This window comes from Callithrix jacchus, chromosome 1, assembly GCF_049354715.1.
Source record: "Callithrix jacchus isolate 240 chromosome 1, calJac240_pri, whole genome shotgun sequence".
Classification (NCBI taxonomy): domain Eukaryota; kingdom Metazoa; phylum Chordata; class Mammalia; order Primates; family Cebidae; genus Callithrix; species Callithrix jacchus.
This window is the reverse complement of record NC_133502.1, coordinates 78678060-78698835: the sequence shown is the minus strand read 5'-3', so window position 1 is coordinate 78698835 and position 20776 is coordinate 78678060. Positions and strand designations below refer to the sequence as shown.

General features: G+C 42.1%; 2 protein-coding genes across 7 annotated transcripts in view; one reads left to right on the top strand and one right to left on the bottom strand.

Annotated features, from left to right (window-relative positions):
- Window positions 1-7624: 7624 nt before the first annotated feature.
- On the bottom strand, window positions 7625-8022 carry LOC118153797 (thymosin beta-4-like). Its single transcript, XM_078365897.1, has one exon. It carries the CDS (start codon window positions 7946-7948, stop codon window positions 7742-7744), a length of 207 nt encoding a protein of 68 aa, XP_078222023.1. The 5' UTR covers window positions 7949-8022; the 3' UTR covers window positions 7625-7741.
- Window positions 8023-10340: 2318 nt separating this feature from the next.
- FANCC (FA complementation group C) overlaps window positions 10341-20776 on the top strand; it is a 210022-nt gene continuing 199586 nt past the window's right edge. For 5 of the 6 annotated variants that reach the window (XM_002742743.7, XM_054254162.2, XM_078365886.1 and 2 more), the window contains exon 1: window positions 10341-10518. The gene's annotated coding sequence lies outside the window, so the exon portion shown is untranslated. The remainder of the gene's footprint in view (window positions 10519-20776) is intronic. The other variant, XM_054254166.2, reaches the window with a different exon arrangement.

The window sequence follows — 20776 nt, the reverse complement described above, 5'->3', positions numbered from 1 at the left end:
GGTAGAGAAGTGTCTTCAGCCTGAGACCTATCCCTAGGTAAGCAGCTGAACTGGGGTTTTGTCTTGGCTAAAGTTCAACAACCAGCTGGCCTTAATTTCTCCTTGCCATTAGAGTGCTCAGTGATCAGACTGTTGGTTTTTCTGTGGCTGTTGTTTGTTCCAGTTTTTCTCCCATCAGATTTGACCAACTCTACCTGACTGGTCAAATCTGAGTGGGAATTCCAAATTATGGGTAACAAACCCTCTCCAATTTGGCTAAAATTCCTTGCAGCAGCAAAAGAGGGGGAAAAAAGAAAGCAAAAATCCATGCTTGTGTTTGCTTCCTGTCTTAAATACAAAAACAAATTTATTTTGTTTACTTTTCTTCCAACCTATACTTTCTGGCCCCTTTGCCATCTGTGACACCAAAAAAATCTAGAGAAGGCTTCTAATGACTTGAACCCCTTTAAGGAATTCAGAACGAAGGTGTCATTCAGCCCTTTTGGGCTGTTCTATTTTCTTTGCAGAGTTTTGAGAGTCATGGGCAGATTCTTCTTAGGTCTAGAGTGCTGTTTTCCTCTATTGCATGGCCTGGCCTGTTTCACTTTGGGGGTCCCAAAGATGACCTCGTACTGTGAGAGGATTTGACCATGGTGTGTGTGATGGCAGGTGAGAGCTACAAAGAGTTCAGGGGCGGCTGATCACAGTTTACAGGAAGTGATCTTAGCTGGTGTTTTCATTTCTCTCCTAGAAAGTTATTTACGGATCCTAATTCTAGTTCAAAGATGCATTCTAAAGGGTCTTCTCTATTGTTTTTTCTCCCAAAATTAATCTCGAGTCAGCTTGTGTCTGAATGCATTTTCGTGAGGAATTGAACTGTTGTTTTCATAGGTAAATGAGAGATTGAGTTTTCTCAACTCCAAAGAGAAAGGGCATTTATTTGCTCCTCCCAACTGAAAGGTGCCCCTGGGTGATGGAGGGGGGGCCTTGTGGGAGTGTCTGGGGGGGTTGACCCCCTGTGATGTGCAGTGGCTCATCAGGGAAATCCCCAACAAAAATTAATTTTTTAAAAAAGGCTTATCCAGGAAACACATGTAAGGGCTGATCAGCCAGCATTCTGAGCCCTCTCAGAGGTCACGGACGTCTAGAGAGAGAGAACTGAGACACGTGAAAGGGTAGAAACAACTCGGTGGTGATGCTGTGGAGTCCTGCCACAAGCAGCACACATCCATCCACCACACAAAAACCTAGGTCACAGCTCAGCTCACAGCTCACAGCTCAGTTCCTCCTTTTGAGAAAAAAAGTGGGAAGCAATAATCTAAGAATGGGGAGAAAACAGGGAGAATGACTCCCTTTCGAGCACTTTGTAGATTCTGTGGCACATCTACTTGCCACAGTTTATACAAAGTGGAACGAATATGGTCTTTGTGCAGATTTACATTAAGGAAAAAGAGCCCTAAGATCAACCTGCAAAATATAAAGTTTGTAAGTTCTTTTTCTCTCTATTTTATTTTCTGGTTGCTTTAAATCTGCTGTTATTTTTCTATTAAGATAAAAACCTCTCTTCGAATTCAACAGGATTTTTGTTTGCAAGCCAGTGAATTTGCATTTGTCTCATGGCTAAAAGTTCTGAAGTAAAAGCTATAGGGTGTGTGTGTGTGTGTGTGTGTGTGTTTAAAACACCTTATAATTTCTATAATTTTATGTTTAGTTGGCAATTAAATCCATATTAATTTCCCTCTAGCACAGCAGACGTTTTCTCCTTGTACCATATGATGTAAATTTTGCTATTTTCTTTTCACCTGAGTTGTTTCCTTTAGTATGGAAATTTAAGGCTATTTAGCTGACAACTGGCAAGGGTAGTGAAAACAGGTTTTTTTTTTTAAGAAGAGACAGGGTTTCACCATGTTGGCCAGGATAGTCTCGATCTCCTGACCTTGTGATCCGGCCACCATGCCCAGTGGCCTTTTTTTTCCTTTGAGATGGAGTCTAGCTCTGTTGGCAGGCTGGAGTTCAGCTTCTACAGTTTGGGCTGAATTCTAATTTTTCTTGGCTATAAGTCTTCAAAATAATGTTTTCAATTTTTTTCCTTCATCCCCCCCACCATTTTTTTTTTTTTTTGAGATGGAGTCTCACTCTTGTTGCCCAGGCTGGAGTGCAATGGCACTATCTCGGCTCACCACAACCTCCCCCTCCCAGGTTCAAGTGATTCTCCTGCCTCAGCCTCCCAAGTAGCTGGGATTACAGGTGCCCACCACTATGCCTGGCTAATTTTTTGCATTTTTATAGAGACGAGATTTCACTATGTTGGTCAGGCTAGTCTCAAACTCCTGACCCCAGGTTATCCACCACCTTGGCCTCCCAAAGTGCTTGATTACAAGTGTGAGTCACTATGCCTGGCACCCCCCTCCAATTTTTTCTAATTTGGAGTCACTGAAAATTAAGCTGTACTTTTGTACAGTCCTGCAAACTGAAGCTAGGCAACCCGAACTTGAGAAGAAAATAACAGCAATCTATTTACATACATAAGCCACTTTTATACTTACCTACTGATGTACGGACTTCAGAGTAATATGGCCTATATCAATTTTCCAAGATTATTGTTTGTTGTTTCTCTCCCTTCCTTCCCCTATTTTCTCTTCATAAAACATAAGACTTCACAACCTGCTAAAAATGAACTTTCCTAACAACTTGGGTCCTACCCATCCTAGGATAGGAATAACTTATCCTAGCCATGAGAGATCAGAAAAACCTGAGACCAGAGATTCATGTTCTTCCAAAATTCTTTCTCCAAAAAAAATTTTTTTTAAAAAGGGGGGAAATATGAAAGGAAAATAAATCCGGGGGCCCCAAAATCACTAAGTTAAGGGGAACAGTTAAGCTGCGAACTGCTTAGGGCAAACCTGCCTCCCATTCTATTCAAAGTCCCCCTCTGCTCACTGAGATGAATAGATACCTGATTGCCTCCTTTGGAGAGAGTAATCAGAAACTCAGAAGAATGCACCCATTTGTCTCTTATCTTCCTATAACCTGGGAGCCCCCACCCTCCGAGTTGTCCTGCCTTTTCCAGACCGAACCAATATTCATCTTATATATGTTGATTGATGTCTCATGTCTCCCTAAAATGTATAAAATGAAACTGTGCTCTGACCACCTTGGGCTCATGTCGTCAGGACCTCCTGAGGCTGTGTCATGGGTGCATGTCCTCAACCTTGGCAAAATAAACTTTCTAAATTAACTGAGACCTGTCTCAGATATTTGTGGTTTGCATATATAAAGTCTAGAGTTAGGCAAGCCAGTTAACTCCCATGATTACTGGGACCCAGTGTCCTTCTCCTTTTTTTTTTTTTGCTTTGCCATGCTCATTCCATGACTGTCATCCTTGAGGGTTCTTTATATTCCAAGATGACTGGAACTTAAGCCCTTCTGCCCTTACACTAAAAAGGCAGCAGAAGAGGGGAAGAGGGCTGAATATCTCCTGGCCTCTTGTCTTTCCGCCTTTCTCTCTCACTGGCTACAGCTCAGTTGCCAGCCACCCCTAGTCAGAATGGAGTCTGGGGAAGGTGGTCCTTTTTATTGGGCACATTGCCATGCTAAGTAAAAGCAGTGGTCTGATACTAACAAGGGGAGGAAGCAGTAAAATGAGATGAATAAAAACAATATAATGAGTTCGTCATGAAATAAAACATTCAATTTACAAGACTGTTCTTTGAGACTTTTTCCCTTCATCTTGTCTTAAATATATATATATATATATATATATATATATATATATTTTTTTTTTTTTTTTTTTTTTCTTTCTTTTTTTTTGAGACAGAGTCTCAGTCTGTTGCCCAAGCTGGAGTGCAATGGCATGATCTCGGCTCACTGCAACCTCTGCCTCCCAGGTTCAAGGGATTCTCTTGCCTCAGCCTCCTGTGTAGCTGGTATTACAGGTGCACACCACGACACCCGGCTAATTTTTGTATTTTTAGTAGACACGGGGTTTCATCATGTTGGTCAGGATGGTCTCAAACTCCTAACCTTGTGATTCGCCCGCCTCAGCCTCTCAAAGTGCTGTGATTACAGGTGTGAGCCACCTCACCTGGCCAAAAATACATTTCTTAAAAAATGAAATTATAATTATGGCAGACTTTTTTCTCCTAAAGTCTTTACTTGACCAAATAAAAATTTGTTGACTCTGTTAATCCTCTAATATTATTGACATTTTACTGGCCCCCAAATCCAAAATCTAGAGAACTCCTGCTTTCTTTAAACTCTAAAATACTTAGATCTGTGTCTTCCACACAGCCTATAGGCTTCATGCTTTATACTTGGCAGTGATCGGGTTCAGAACCTGCTACTCCTAAATATGGCATGGACTTTTGAATAAATGGCAGAAGCTGGAAGTTCACTCTCACCTTCCCTCCTCTCCTTTCTCCTGAAGCAGGTCATAAAACCTTAGAATGATTTTCTGAACTTCCTCTGAAGCAGGTTCTAAGACCTTCATGTAAGAAATGCTGCTCTATATCCACAGGAAAGGTACATTCTTATCTCTGAAGATGGAAGGGTCACAGAGTAGACTCTGAACAAATAAGACTTGCTGAACTCCCCCCAGTTTATTTTCGTATTTGTTCAACTCTATCTCCCTACAGCTGCCCACTCTTCATGAAACCCAGCATAGAAACACCCAAGTTTAATAGCTGCTCTGGATCTTCCTTTCCTTAGGAAGGCTCCCATGGCATGGGATATTTACATATATGTTTTCTCTGGTTAATCTGTCTTTTGTTACGGAGGCCTCAGCTGTGAACCTAGGATGGGTTCGGAAAAGCTATTTTTCCTTCCCTATAGTAATCTCTCATTAGGTATCTATTGATTAATTTATCAAGTAGGCCTAGCCAAAGTGCTAATGCCCAGTGACACAATGAAGAGCTGCCACCTCCAGGTTGTTAGTCAGGGCTTGCTTTGCAGTGAGGGAGAGAAACTCCCTGAAGTCAGCATAGGTAAACGGATGATTGTTGCAAGGATATGGGGGAATCGCATGGAAAACTAAGAACAGAAAAAAAAATACAGTCAGTTTACCTTGAAATTGGGCTTAAAAATAAGGAATGGAAGCTCCCCTCTCTCAAAGAATAAATAATAGACTTTCAACTTCATTTTGCTTTTCTCTGCCAACCAACTTTCTTTGCTACTTATATTTTTTTCTTCCCTCAGTGACTCTGACTGGCATGGGGGCTTTAGCTCCTGTTGTATAGAGGTGTTAGTCTCTCAGTGTTGCAATTCCAAATTCCCCAGCAATAGTTTGATTGTTTCAGCTAGGATCAGGCTACCATCCCTGGTTCAATTAGCTGTGGCAAGTAATGGAGGCTATAGTACAAACATGTCCTCTTGGGTTCATTGTTTCAGCAGAGCCTATGGAGTGAGCATGCGGGGTGGGGGGCGGGGTAGAAGGGGCAGATTCCATGCAGCATTTATAATACATTTCCCTTTTTCCATGAATTTCCATTTCCTGCAGCCATCCTTCCTTGGCTTCAGGTGCTTTTCTTCCTCAAGGTGGCAGATCAAAGAACCTCACTATTATTTGCTCCGTTTCTTGAAGTGTTTGTGGCACAGTTATTTTTATGATTATTCTCTTCTCTAATTCAACTTACATTTCCACGGCTGGGATGTTTTAATGGGAAAGTAATATGGTGATCAGAGTGCAGATGCCTCTGGGATCGCTTCATCCTATCCCCTATTTTCACGTCACCAGCCTGAGACAGGAGCAAGAACACTGTAAATAGGAAGCCACTGTAAATGGAGTTGAAGCCAGGTTCCACCCTCCACTAGAAGAGATGGCTCTGTTCATGCGTTTCTGTATTTATGAAAGTGGACTATTACCATGGTGGATTTACATAAGATCACTGTGAGAATCAAAGGAAATAACCCAGGCCAAGGAGTTAGCCAAGTGCCTGGAACTTCAACACACATTATTTACAACTGAGGTACAAGAGGCAAATATCAAAGCCATAGACGAGAGTGTTAAGGGCATGATGGCATGTGCCTGTAATCCCAGCCACTTGGGAGACTGAGGCATGAGACTTGCTTGAATTGGGGAGAAAGGTTGCAGTTAGCTAAGCTGAGATCATGCTACTGTACTCCAGCCTGGGCAACAAAGCAAAAGTCTGTCGCAAAAAAAAAAAAAAAGAGATACTGGTAAATGTTTGGGTGCCAAATAAGGGCTGGAAACCAGGTGTCTGAACTAATTCTGAAAGTAGGAGTCTTGGTACAATGGTTCCCACAACGTAGATTCTAAGATAGTTGATGCTATTTGTTCATTGAACTTTGAAGGAAGGTTTGATAATGTCAGGAACTTTGCAGCACTCAGCCAATTGTGTTGTTTACCTCTAGAATGTAAAGATTTAATGTAAACAATGTAATAATTTTCACCTAAATATGCCATTTTAAATTTTTGCCACATTATTTAAGTGTGATTGGGTTCTACGCTACAACCAAAACTGTGTTCCTCTAGAGTAACAAACAGCTGGGCCAAGTGGCCCACACCTGCAATTCCAGGTCTTTGGTGCCACTGAAGCGACTGGATTGCTTGAATCCAGAAGGTCAAGGCTGCAGTGAGCTGTGTTTGCACCACTGTACTTCAACCTGGGTGAGAGTGAGACCCAGTCTCAAAACAAACAAACAAATCAAAACTACACACATACAAACAAAAATCAGATCACCCACAATCAATTTTATGATTTAATTAAAAATGGGGTTTGTATTGAAGTATCTGTTTCTCTGGAAACGTTTTTTTTTTTCTTCTACATACCCCATAGAAAACTCTGGAAGCTTTTTTGACATTTTACAAAGTGAACATCTCATTATTGCTTAAAATATTAATAAGAGTTCCATGCATATGAATGCCAGGCAAAATGAATCCTTATAAATTTAAGTTTGTATCTTTATGCTATGTATGCTTCCCACCTATGTCTAAATTAGGCCTAAACATGGTGTCATTTCATATACTGCAAAGTTAGATGAGCCTAGCAATTCTTTTTTTTTTTTTTTTGAGATGGAGTCTAGCTCTGTCACCAAGGCTGGAGTGCAGTGGCATGATCTTGGCTCACTGCAACCCCCACCTCATGGGTTGAAGCAATTCTCCTGCCTCAGCCTTCTGAGTAGCTGGGTTTACAGGCATGCACCGCCACACCTGGCTAATTTTTGTATTTTTAGTAGAGACGGGGTTTCACTGTGTTGTCCAGGCTGGTCTTGAAATCCTGACCTTGTTATTTGCCTGCCTCAGCCTCCCAGAGTGCTGGGATTACAAGTATGAGCCATCATGCCTGGCCTGAGCCTAGCAATTCTTTATTAACCACTGAACTTTGAAAAAAGACAGAAAACTGGGATATGGCAAGATGTCCATCATTAACAAACACTAAAAATGATTTTTCGGCAAATATGTAATATAATGTACTTTCTTTTTTTAACTTTATTTGCATAATTAAAAAATTGTGCATTCCAATAATTAAAATCATTTGAACAAAAAAAAATGGCACTCTGATTAAACTGCATTACAACCTGCAGGATACCTTGGGCCAGCTTGGTTTTACTCTAGATTTCACATTCGTCCGACCCGACTTCCTCCACCCCACTTCTTCCTTCAACATGCAAGTTCTTTCCTTCCCTGCCAGCCAGATAGACAGATGGGAGAGGCAGGCGCGGCCTTCGTTGTCAGTAGTTCTTTGATGTGAAAGGGACAGCATAGTCATTTAAACTTGATCCAACCGCTTTGCATCTTACAAAGTTAAACAGCTAAAAGAAGTAAAATAAGAAGGCAATGCTTGTGCAATGTACAGTGCATATTGGCAGCGCACGACTCATTACGATTCGCCTGCTTGCTTCTCCTGTTTGTTTCTTTGGAAGGCAATGGATTTTTCTCTTGCATTTCTGTCTTCTTCAGTTTCGACTTACCGAATTTCTCGATCTCAGCCATATCCGGTTTGTCAGACATGGTGGCAGAGGAAAAGCGGAGCGAGGCGCACAAACGAGCGAAGTCTGGTCTGCGCAGTGGCCACCACTGAGTTCAATGTAATGTACTTTCTTTGCTGGTAAATGCAGAACTTAAACTCATTCTCGATTTGTTACTACAGAGGTGAGTTTCTCATGGTCATGGTGTCACGATGAGTGCTCCTCAATATCTCCCTACCCAGGACTTGCTTTTGATCCATCCATATCACACTATACACACGTCAAAAATGCATCGACCTCTCTGCTGTAAAAAAGAATGAAATCATGTCCTTTGCAGCAACATGGATGGAGCTGGAGGCCATTATTCTAAGTGTGCAAACTCAGAAACAGAAAATAAAATATTGCATGTTCTCACTTGTAAGTGGGAGCTAAATAATAGATATACGTGCACATAAGAATGGGAAGAACAGGCACTGTGGACTCCAAAAGGGGAGAGGGTGGGAGGGGAGGTGAGGCCTGAAAAATTATCTATTGTGTACAATGTTCAATATTTGGATGATGGATACATTAGAAGCCCAATCCCCACCATCACACAATATACCTATGTAACAAACAAGTACATGCACCCCCTGAATCTAAAATTAAAAAACAATCGAAGAGCATCGACTTCCTTAACTGGCAGGGAATAGTTTCAAGAATGGATTTAAACACTGGATTCCTTAATGTAGTTGCAGATTCTGCCAGTTTTGCCTCAACTCTGGATCAGTTCCTTTTTCAAACTATCATTACCGCTATGCTACCTACTTATTGCATCACTTATAAATGTATAACCTCTGGAAATTAGTCTTTGAATTGAAAGTATTAATTGGTAAAATGGGTATTTCTTCACCATAGGAATAGTTGGAAGTGTTTAAATAATTGAGAGCTATTTTTACTACAAGCACACACAGCTTTGTGGTGTTTTTTGTCTGTTTTTTGAGACAGAGTTATGCTCTGTTGCCCAGGCTGGAGTGCAGTGGAGCTATCTTGGGTCACTGCAATCTCTGCCTCCTGGGTTCAAGCGAGTCTCCTGCCTCAGCCTCCAAAGTAGCTGGGATTACACACAAATTTTTGTATTTTTAGTAGAGACGGGGTTTTGCTATCTTGGCCAGGCTGGTCTCGAACTCCTGACCTCAGCTGATCCACCTCTCTCGGCCTCCAAAGTGCTGGGATTAGAGGTGTGAGCCACTTTGCCAGGCCTGTAGTGTTTTTGAATGCATATGTTAAGGTGTGTGTGTGTGTGTGTGTGTTCTGAGACAATCTCTTTTTGTTGCATCCCAGCAGACTCAAAAAAAAAAAAAAAAAAAAAAAGAGAGAGAGTCTCACTGTCTGTGGTCAGGATGGAGTGCAGTGGTGCAATCTCGGCTCACTGCAACCTCCCACTCCCTGGTTCATACGATTCTCCTGCCCCACCTTCTGAGTAGCTGGGATTACAGGACCCGGCCACCACACTCAACTAATTTTTTGTATTTTTAGTAGAAACGGGGTTTCACCATGTTGACCAGGATGGTCTTGATCTCCTGACTTCGTGATCTGCCCGCCTCGGCCTCCCAGTGCTGTGATCACAGGCGTCAGCCAACGCGCCCAAAGTTGTGGTTTTATGATTATGAAAGTTGTGGATTTATGGTTATGAGGCATTGATTTAAGATATTTTCAAGTTTAATTCGTCAGATTCTAGAAGAAAAAAATTCACAAAGACAAGCTAATACCATCGTCATGAATGGGAGTTTGGAGGAAATTCTATTAATATTTGGGTGGTTTAAGTACAGGGTTGAACTGATTTGAACCCTGACCAAACACTATATGGAACTGAGTTGCGGCCGGGAGAATCATTAACCAAGATGCTTTTTTTGCTGTTATTGTTGACAACGCAGCTAGAAAATCTTTTTTTTTTTAATCTTATTTTGCTTTGTTTATTAAGACGGGGTTTTCAGCATGTTGGTCAGGCTGGTCTTGAACTCCCGACCTCAGGTGATCTGCCCGACTTGGCCTCCAAAGTGCTTGGATTACAGGTGTGAGCCACCACGCCCGGCTAGAAAATCTTATTTTAGAGGTTTTACCCCGTTGACAAAGCCTTAACATTTCTTTAAGAGAACTAATTTCCATTTTACCTCCTCTACATTTTGAACAGAATCTTAAAACAAATAGCCAACAAGGGGATGAAAGAAGCCAGCGCCGCTTCTCCGCGGGCACTGCCGGGGACCTGCTCCAGCCGGCGCTTTCACGCGAGACGGGGAATCCCCCAGCAGGATGGATTCCGCGGGGCTACAGCCCGCCCTAGCCGGGCCCACTTCCGCCGGAGCCCGGGCCGCGCCCGCCCCGCCCCCACGGACCGGAGATTCGTCGGAATTTTCCCGCGACGTCGCGGGAGCGCGCGTGGCCGCTCGCTGAGCCCCAGAATGCACTGCGGGCACGAGAGCGCGCGCTGCCCAGCGACCGCGGGAAAATTCCAAAAAACTCCAAGCAAAAAGCCAGTACGAGGTAAAGCCAAATTTTCAAACCACAGATCCCGGGTGGTGGCTTCCTTTCCGCCACTGCCTAAACTGCTGAAGCAGCTCCGGCGAGGACCACCCGGTAAGCGGCAGGCCGCAGAAGGCAGCGAGGGCGGAGGCTTCTTTCGGGGGTCTGGCTGATACGTCAGCGGCGGGAGCGGGAGGAGGAGGCAAGGGGCCAGAGGGAAGGCTCGCGAGAGCGGGTGGGCGCGGCGCGCCTCGCGGTGGGCGAGCTGGGTTCCCGCTGGCGCTGGGCTGAGGCTAAGGCTGGGGCGGGAGGCGGGAAGCAGGAGGCGCGAGGTGGGGAGGTGGGGGGTGGCAGGCGGCGGGCGGTGCTAGCCCGCGGGGCGGGGCGGAGCTAGGCGAGCTGGGGCGGGAGCCAGCGCGGGGGTCGCGCGGAAGTGAGTCCCCGGAGCGGCGGCAGCAGGGAGTTGGTGTTTTGGTTCTTTTTATTCATTGAGCAAAGGCAGCAATGTGTTTTTCAAAGGAGAGGAGCAAACGTGAATTTCTCTGCCTCGGACCCGTGGGAACCGTGAAAAGCTCAGCCCTTAGAGCCAGTAGCCCTCTACCACTGGCCTCATGCTCTGCGCCTCTCGCACCCCTGCCTCCAAGCCCGAGCCGCCGGGGTTCGGGGAGGGGCGAGGCTGTTATCCTTCCCGCCCTCCGCTTCTCATCCCTGGCGGGAAGCGGGTTCGCAGGAGCCAGTGTCTCGCCTCCTTTATGTGGACGCCAGGCCACATCTCCTTCAAAGCCCGTGAGAGATTTTTCGGGTGCTATTTGTTTGTTTACCTGTTTTAATTTTTTAGGTTGTGTGCGTTTACAACTGTGAACCCTCTATGATCTTAGGTGTCCAGCGCACTGAATGGGGGGAAATATTTAGAGTTTTATAACATGGGAAATTGGGTATCAGAATCTTCAGGAAAGAGGCCAAGGAGTTTTCTAGCAAAGACCTGTATGTGCCTGGGCTTTTGTTCCAATCTGAAACTTGGAAAAACTCCCGGGCACCTGGTTTTATTCTAACCTGTGCCCCATTTAATGCATCTCAATTGTGATGTGATTTGACTTAGCATTTATCAAATGAGCAGAGCACTTTTGGGCCACCCAACTTCAGCTCTTTGTGGCTGTCACTCACTGTCAAAGATATGCCCTCAGACAGATCGTTTTCTCCTTACTCCCCTCCAGGGTTGTTAGAAACGATAGAATTCATACCATGTGTTGAGATCATTCATTACATAAGCTTAGATAGAAAACATGTTCATTGCGACTTTATACATTAAATTTAAATTGATGTTTCAGTGTAATGAGCTGTACCAGTCAGATGGAAATAAGCACTCATATACATTATTCATATACAAGAAAGGTGGCATCAAAAAAGAATTTGTTTTCTTAGATATATTAGAGGTCTTTTTCACCTCCCTACAACCCCCAGTAAAATATGCTTCTTGAGAATTGGACTAATTATACTTTGTATATTATACGTTCGAATTTATTTTTGCTTTGTTCGGTCATATTTCTCTTGATTTCGTGAAAAACATTTATCAAGGCCTCAGGAAAAAAAGCAGGCTCTATATTGGTATTTTTTGTTCTGTCGGCTAATAAGAAGCATTAACTTGATTGATTGGGTGGATGTCGAAGATGTGTTGCCGCATGTATCTGAAACTGTGCATGTACATTTTAAAATAAATGGTACTTTTAACCAGTTCCATATTTCAGCAAGTAGTTCCAAAAACAATTAGACAAATTTCGTGTTTATGAAAACCAGCTACAGAGAGGCCAGCCTGGCCAGTAGAAAGTTGAATTGATTATCTGGGCCATCTAGAGAGCCAGAGGAAACTCACATTAGTGGTAGTTCCAAGTTGGTAGTGGTAGGGCCTCAAATCAGGCTGGAAATGAGCACCAAATGATTTTTTAAAGTTTTATTTTAGGCTGGGAGAGGTGTATTTTCTGTCTTGTTTATGGACCTTGAGTGATTGACTCAATGTGAAAGAATACAGACAGGAGAAATACATTGAATTTTTGTAGTATTTTAATAAAAATGCAGAAGGGGAGAAGGAAAGACAATTCAGATAACAGGCAGAGCATGGTGGCTTGTGCCTGTAATCCCAGCACTTTGGGAGGCTTAGGTAGAAGGATGACCTGATCCCAGGAGTTTGAGTTCAGCTTGAGGGCAAGAGAGAGCCCCCTGTCTCTACAAAAATTTAAAAAATTAGCGGGGAATAGTGTCGCAGCCTGTGGTCCCAGCTTCTCAGGCCGAGTTGGAGGATTACCTGAGTTCAGGAGGTTGAGGCCACAGTGAGCTGTGATTGCGCCGCTGCAGTCCACCCTGGGCAGCAGACCGAGACGCTGACTAAAAAAAAAATTGATAACAATTCAGATTGGCTACCAGAGTTGTACTGGGGGCGAGCAGGCAATGGTTTTATGTCCATTTTGAGATCGAGGTCTTCTAACTCAAGTTTAATACAGGACTGAAGGTTAGAGGCCTGTATGCCTTTTATATCAGTATCGTGCTACCTTGATTATGACAGCTTTATAGCAAATTTTGAAATCAGGTAGTGTAAGTTATCTAATGTTTTTCTTCATTTTCACAATTGTTTTGGCTGTTCAGGTTACTTACATTTCCATAATTCAGTATCAGTTTGTCATGTTTTCAAAAAATCCGGCTGTGATAGATTTTATAGTAATTGCATTTAATTTTCATATCTGTTTGGGGGAGAATTGCCGTCCCACCCTGAACATGGACTCTTTCCATTTCCCATTGAGATCTTTAATTTCTCTCAGCAATATTTAGTAATTTTCAATGTACAAATTTTGCCCTTTAGTAAATTAATTTTGAAGTGTTTTATTTTTGATAGTGTTGTGAATTGAATAGAATTACTTTAAAAATTTTATTATATTATTTATCCATAAAGTGAAAGCAAGTTTATTAAGAAAGCAAAAGAATAAAGAACGGCTACCCCATAGGCGGAACAGCTGAATTATTTTTAAAATTTCCTTATGGATTGTTGTCAGTATATAAACATACACATGTTATCTTGAAACCTTCCATGTTGAACTTGATGATTACTTCCAGTTTTTTTTTGAATTACACAGGATTTTCTACATATGGCATCATGCCAATAAAGATAGTTTTAGTTCTTCCTTTCCATGTGGATGCCTTTAATTTCTTTTTTGTCTTGTTTGAACCTCCAGCACTTTGCTGAATAGACATGGAGAATACATTATTGACTTAGTTTTCATCTTAGGGGAAAAACATTTAATCTTTTACCATTAGATATAACATTAGCTGTAGGCTTTTCATAAATGTACTTTATCAGGTTGAGAGATTTTCCTTCTGTTACTAGATTGTTGAGAATTCTTATGAACAAATGTTAGAAATGTTGCTTTTCTGCATCTATTGAGATGATGGTGTTTTTTGTTCCTTTATTTTATCAATATGATTAACTGATTTGTGTATTTATCCTAACATTGCATTCTAAATTCCATTTGGTCATGTTATATAATCCTTTTTACATATTTCTGGATTTGGTTTAGTAATATTTTGTTTAGGATTTTTGTATTATGTTCATGAGTAATATTAGTAATATTTTGTCCTGTGATGTCTTTGACTTTGGTATTGTTGTACTGGCATCCTAGAATCAGTTGGGAAGTGTTCCCTCGTATTTTTTCAGAGTTTGTGAAGTATTTTTTTTTTCTTTAAACATTTGATGGAATTCACTCAGAAAGTCATAAGTTCTGGTTTTTCTTTATAGGGAAATTTAAGATTACAAATTCAGTTTCTTCACTGTGCGCATGCGTGTGACTTCTTTGGTGCATGTGGTCGTGCACGTGTGTGCTCGTGAGTCTTCCAGAGCGAGCTTGTGCACTTGTGCGCGCGCCCTCTCCATCTCCAGTTCCCACGCACACTTTCTTCAGCACTGGTTGCCATGCACACATGTGACGCTTCTCCAGTGCGGAGCTCCCATGGTGTGTGCGGCTTTTCTAGTGCCCACTTCTTTGCCAGCGCCGGCTCCCTAGGGTTTGCCGCTTCTCCAGCAGTGGCTCCCGGGTTTGGGCGCCGCCCCACCACCTGTTCCCAGGCGTGTGCGCATCTCCAGCGCAGGGTCCTTGGCATATCCGCTGCAGCGCCGGATTCTGTGGTGTGCATCTTCCCCATGGCAGGCTACTTCGTTGTGATAAGCCATACCCAGTAGTCAACAGTGTACCTCAGCATCCCCCTCAGGCGATTTTGTAACTGAACCTCTGGTGGGACACCTCCCAGTGAACACCTTTTCCTGGTGCCCTAGAGGATGGGTTTACCAAAGTTACCAAAGGTGGTTTTCCAGCAAGTTGTACTGGTGCAGCACCTACAGAGACATCTTTCCTATTCAGTGAGCCATGGCTGTGCTCCCTCCAAAAAGTTCTAGATCTCATTCCTGGGAAGAAGTGGGTATTTTTCCTTAGGGAACACACCTCAGCCCTAAGGGCAGTGGCTTCTCTTTATATCTGCTATTCCTGTGTTCTGTAGAATTCTCTTTACTTCTGGCTAGACAACACCTTGTTACTCCAGTCCTGTTACAGTGAATAGTTCTTGACTGAGCATGGTGGCTTATGCCCGTAATCCCAGCACTGTGGGAGGCCGTAGGACTCCAGAAGATTACTTGAGGCTAGAAGTTTGAGACAAGCCTGGGCAACATAGCAAAACCCCTGTTCTACAAAAAATACAAAATTATCTGGGAGTGGTGGTGTGTGCTTGCCTGTAGTCCCACCTAATAAGGAGGCTGGTGTGGGAGGATCGTTGAGCCCAGGGGGTCGAGGCTGCTGCTAGCCATGATTACACCATTGCATTCCAGCCTAGACAACAACAGCGTGAGACCCTGTCTCAAAAAAAAAAAAAAAAAAAGACAACAATAATAATTCTTTATATTTGACTTTCCTTATTCATATTATTATGTGGTTTCTTTATACTGACTGGACACAGACTGATTCATCATCACCTTTGCTCTGAACTTCCTCGAGAAATCATGAGTGGTAAGAGTATTTAGCCTGTTTATTTTCTTGCATTGTGAAAGTTAATCCTAAGGTTATTCCCATTTCCACATGACACAGGGCACATTTGGGTGAGAATATGTCAGGCTTTTATAAAGTGATGAAATTGTGTCTTTCCAGGCCTTTGCGAATTAGAAACAGTATAGATTGTCGTGGAAAGTGTGATTAGGGAGTACGAGGGGAGGAGAAGAGGACAGGATTAGAACTGTGGTTGGCCGTATGGCATCCAGTAGGCCGGATTCCCAGATGATTTGACTTTAGAGCTGACTATACTTCTCATTATCTTTCACCCATGCTTTTCATTTTTCGGATTTCTGGAACTTGTGTTTTCATTTTCCTTTAGAGCCCTAATGACACTTTTATAATTCAGAAACATTTTATGTGTGATATAAACATTTTATGTACATTTAGCTATTTTAGTGGAATCTGAGATCTGTTACTCTGGTACTACCCATAAGACAGTTTGAGGCTGTGGTTTTTCACACACACACACACACACACACACACACACACAGATTCAGAGGAGATTTTATTTAAACAATATGAATTTGGCTGGGTGAAGTGCTGTGTACCTGTAGTCCCAACTACTTGGGAGGCTGAGGCTGGAATATTGTGAGTTCAAGTCTATCCTGGGCAAAATTATGAGACCCTTTCGCCAAAAAATAAAAATAAAAAAGGGCTATGATTTTATGTCTGTGATTCCTTCTTTACCTGGTTCAGTTCAAAAGTGTGGAATTGCCAGCCACTTTGGTTTCTTTAAGATTTTGGAGGTGCTGTTTACCTTAGTGACTTCTAAAACCCTGCTATGGCTGGTTCCTTTTTGTTGCTGTCATCTTGTTTTTGTTGGTTGTTACTTATTATTTAAAACAATTACATTATGAGGCCTCGTACTTACCCTTAATCCTATTTTTCTAATTATGCTTGTACATTCAAGTGCTGTACTCAATAGATTTTCTTATTAATTCCTGATTTTTTGATGGCCATTTGTGGTTATGAATGACTTTTTCTCTGTCCTTATGCACTGCAGTTCATATTACTGCCTTATGTATATATGCCTGTTTCCACAACTCTTAGCTAACTTCTTCAGTATATGCTTTTTTTAATTACACAGCTGCATTGAGGTTTGTTGAGTGCCAGCATCCTTTCCTCTCTTCTTTGTTCTAACAGACCCTAGATTTTCTTTGAGTAGTCACTATTGTATGGACTCTGGGGAACACTGATCTTACCTCTAGCTCCTGACTTTGATTGGTTAAGGAATCTGTTTTATTGATTGGTCACAGTCATTGGTTAGGAATGGACAAAAGCTAAAGCAAATCCAGTCTGAATACATCTGAGGTCTGTCTCTTACTTTGAATGCTGGAACAGAAGTATGTACTCTCTTTTTGGGTGTTAGGGGTGTAATGTGACTTTTGTAATGGCTAAAGCTATTTTATTATGAGGAAAGCAGGATGGAGAGATAGATCAACTGTGAGGTCTGCCCTGTTTCTAGACTTGCCAGTTTCTTGAACCAACAAATTCCCTTTATTTTATTTTTATTCTTATTATTTATTTATTTATTTTTTGAGACGGAGTTTCACTATTGTTACCCAAACTGGAGTGCAATGGCGCCATCTCGGTTCAATGCAACTTCCGCCTCCTGGGTTCAGGCAATTCTCCTCCCTCAGCCTCCCGAGTAGCCGGGATTACAGGCATGCGCCACCACGCCCAGCTAATTTTTTTTTTGTATTTTTAGTAGAGACAGAGTTTCACCGTGTTGACCAGAATGGTCTCCATCTCTTGACCTCGTGATCCACCCGCCTCGGCCTCCCAAAGTGCTGGGATTACAGGCTTGAGCCACCGCGCCCGGCCTTTATTTTTATTTTTATTTTGAGACAGGGTTTTTCCCTATCAACCAGGCTGGAGTGCAGTTGCATGATCATAGCTCACTGCAACCTCAAACTCCTGGGCTCCAGCAATCATCCCACCTCAGCTGCCTTAGTAACTAGGACTACAGGTGTGCACCACAATGTCTAGCTAATTAATTATTATTATCATCATTATTATTGTAGAGACACAGTCTTGCTATGTTGCCTAGGCTGGTCTGAAACTCCTGGCCTCAGGCTGTTCTCCTGCCTGGGTCTCCCAAAGTGCTGGCATGAGAGGTATGAGCCACCATGCCTGGCCTGTCATTATTGTTTTAGCTGGTTTTGCTTGGTGCAGCAGGTTCATTTAATGCTTACTAATTATTTATATCTTTACTCACATTTCTCAGTTCACTTGCAGCTAGGTAGGACATTGTGATCATTCTAGCCAATAGGTTTTAAGCAGGTTACTTCCAGGTAGAAGGATTTAATAGCAGATTCATGAGCTAGCTGTCTCTCCTTCTTGCAGTGGTGATTATGGAGGCTAGGAGTTGAGATGTTTGAGCACCTGTCATGTTGGATCCATGAGTGACTGTGGAGCAGAATGCTGCCCTCACACCGCAAACATGGATGTCCCACATACACGTTGGACATATAGTATGAGAAAAAGTTAACTACATCATAACTTAGCCTATCTTGATGAATAGAGTTGGTTTTTCAATTACTAGAAACCAAAGACATCCTATGTGATATAGTATAATGTTGTAATTCTCAGTGTATATATAGTGATTTACAATGTATGTGGATTATACATTTTAATAGATTGATAAGACACTTATCTGAAGGAATCAGTAATATTTAGCCCTAGCTTTCTGAATTTGGGTACACCAAATTCCTTAGCCTACCTACCCCTACATATCAAACATTATAATAAAACAGCATATAAAATATAGATTTGTACAAATGATAGGTAATTTCTCCTTTTGCTTGAAGCTGTTAGCTATGAATTTCTAATCATAGGCCTTAAGCGCGAGTAATCCTGTATTAGTGGTATAACAGCATGCATCTTATTTATGAAGTAGTATTTTTCTGCAGTATTTGGCACCAAGAAGAATATTCTGTGTTTCTGATTCTGATTAGTATCATTAGAATTTTTAGTCATTACACTAAAAAAGTTCTCAAAGCTAGTGGAACTTTTGCTTGATGATAAGTTTTTTTCATAAGTGGTGATTTTTTAAAACTATGCAGCCAGTTTTATGAGTAACATATAGAAATATTTTTATATGAAATGATGTAATATGATTGATTTTATCTTAAAATTGAGTAGTTGTAAGGAAGAAAAGTGCCATACAAATATCCTTTTGTTTTTTAGAGATGCGTCTCATTCTGTCCCCACGCTGAAGTTCAGAAGTGCAATCATAACTTCTTGCAGTTTCAACCTCCTGGGCTCAAGTGACCCTCCTACCTGAGCCTCCTGAGTAGCTGGGGTTACAGGCGTGAGGCACTGTGCCTGCCATTAAAAATATCTCGAATTTTGGTAGTGACATTCCTTTGAAGGTATTAAAAGCTAGAAATTTGTTTGATTATATCAAAGTTTCTGGTATCTTCATTCAGTTCTACGAGTGTGTGCTGTGCTCATCTATTGTTTACCTAAAATTGTACTAAGTCCTTTGGTTTTAAAATAATTTAAGTCTAGGCTGCGTGTGGTGGCTCCTGCCTATAATTCCAGTACTTTGGGAAGCTGAGGGGGGTGGATCACTTGAGTTCAGGAGAGGTCAAGGATGCAGGTCGGCTGGGTGTGTTGGCTCCTGCCTGTAATCCTAGCACTTTCTGAGGCCAAGGCTGGTGGATCACTTGAGGTTGGGAGTTCGAGACCAGCCTGGCCAACATGGTGAAACCTGTTTCTACTAAAGATACAAGAAAAATTAGCCGAGTATGGTGGTGGGTGCCTGTAATCCCAGCTACTTGGGAGGCTGAGGTATGAGAATTGGTTGAACTGGGGAAGTGGAGGTTGTAGTGAGCTGAGATTACGCCATTGCACTAAAAAAAAAAAAAAAATTAAACCTAAGTTATTTAATGTTAAAATAATTTGAGGTTTAAAAAGGTATCTGGTTTTGAAACAAAATGATGAAAATAGGACAAATATTTGAAAATATTCTCCTACTCAATAAGAACCGTCTTTGGTTACATTGTTTTGTGGCTAAAGTGGCTACCACTAAATGACTACGTGTTAGTTATTTTAAAAACATTGTTACTGAGGTATTATTGATGTACATTAATGGATTAGTATTGTTGTTATGGGAGTGATTTGTTATAAAAGCGAGTTTGGCCCTCTCATGCTCTGTCACTGTGTGATGCCTGCTATTGTGATGTGACCCTTCAATCTTAGACTTCCCAGCCTTTTGAACTGAGAGCTGATAAATTTCTGTTGTTTATAAATTACCAAGTTTCAAGTATTCTGTTGTAGCAGCACAAAACAGACTAAGGCAGTAAGTCTGAGTTGCCTTTCAGCAGCAGCTGGCAGGAGTGAAATCCTGGCTGTCTTCTTTGCAGTTAAATGGTCTACCACTGAACTGTACACTCTGGCTGTCTTCTTCAGATGGTGCTGTTTTGGAGTTGCCACAAGCCTGTCTGATTGCTGTACTCATTTAACTTATCTGTTGTGGACATTTGAATTTATGACCTTTGTCTAAAGTAATTTACTAAGTTTTGAATAATTTTGAAATGTATTCAATTGTTAAACTAACCCTTAGAAAAAAATGGACATGTCAGATCAAATTTGTCATACTTGTTTGTTTGTTTGTTTTTTTGCCAGACTGAAGTGGTGCAGTGGGGCGATCCCGGCTCACGGCAACGTCTGTTTTCCGGTTTCAAGCAATTCTCTGGCCTCAGCCTCCAAGTAGCTGGGACTACAGGCACGCACCACCACGCCCGGCTAATTTTTTGTATTTTTAGTAGAGACGGGATTTCACCACGTTGGCCAGGACGGTCTCCATCTCTTGATCTCGTGATTCGCCCGCCTTAGCCTCCTAAAGTGCTGGGATTACAGGCGTGAGCCATTGCGCCCGGCCTTTTTTTTTTTTTTTTAACTACTTCTTTTAGTTTCTTAGTTTATTTTTAACGTTACTTTGGGCAGTAGCCCTATCAAAAGTGCTTTGTACTTTCCAAATGATTTTCATATAGATTATATGGGATTCTCACAATAACCGTATGTGCTAAGGTAAGATAGGCATTAAAAAAAAAAAAAGGAAAAATAAGGCTGAGCATCTGTAGTCCCAGCATTTTGGGAAGCAGAGGTGGGCGGATCACTTGAGCCCCCAAGTTCAAGGCAAGCCTGGGCAACATGGCGAAACCTCATCTCTACAAAAAAAATACAAAAATGAGCCACACTTCCTGATGTACAGCTGTAGACCCAGCTCCTTGAGGGGATAAAGTGGGAGGATCATTTGAGCCTGGGAGGCTGCAGTGACCTGT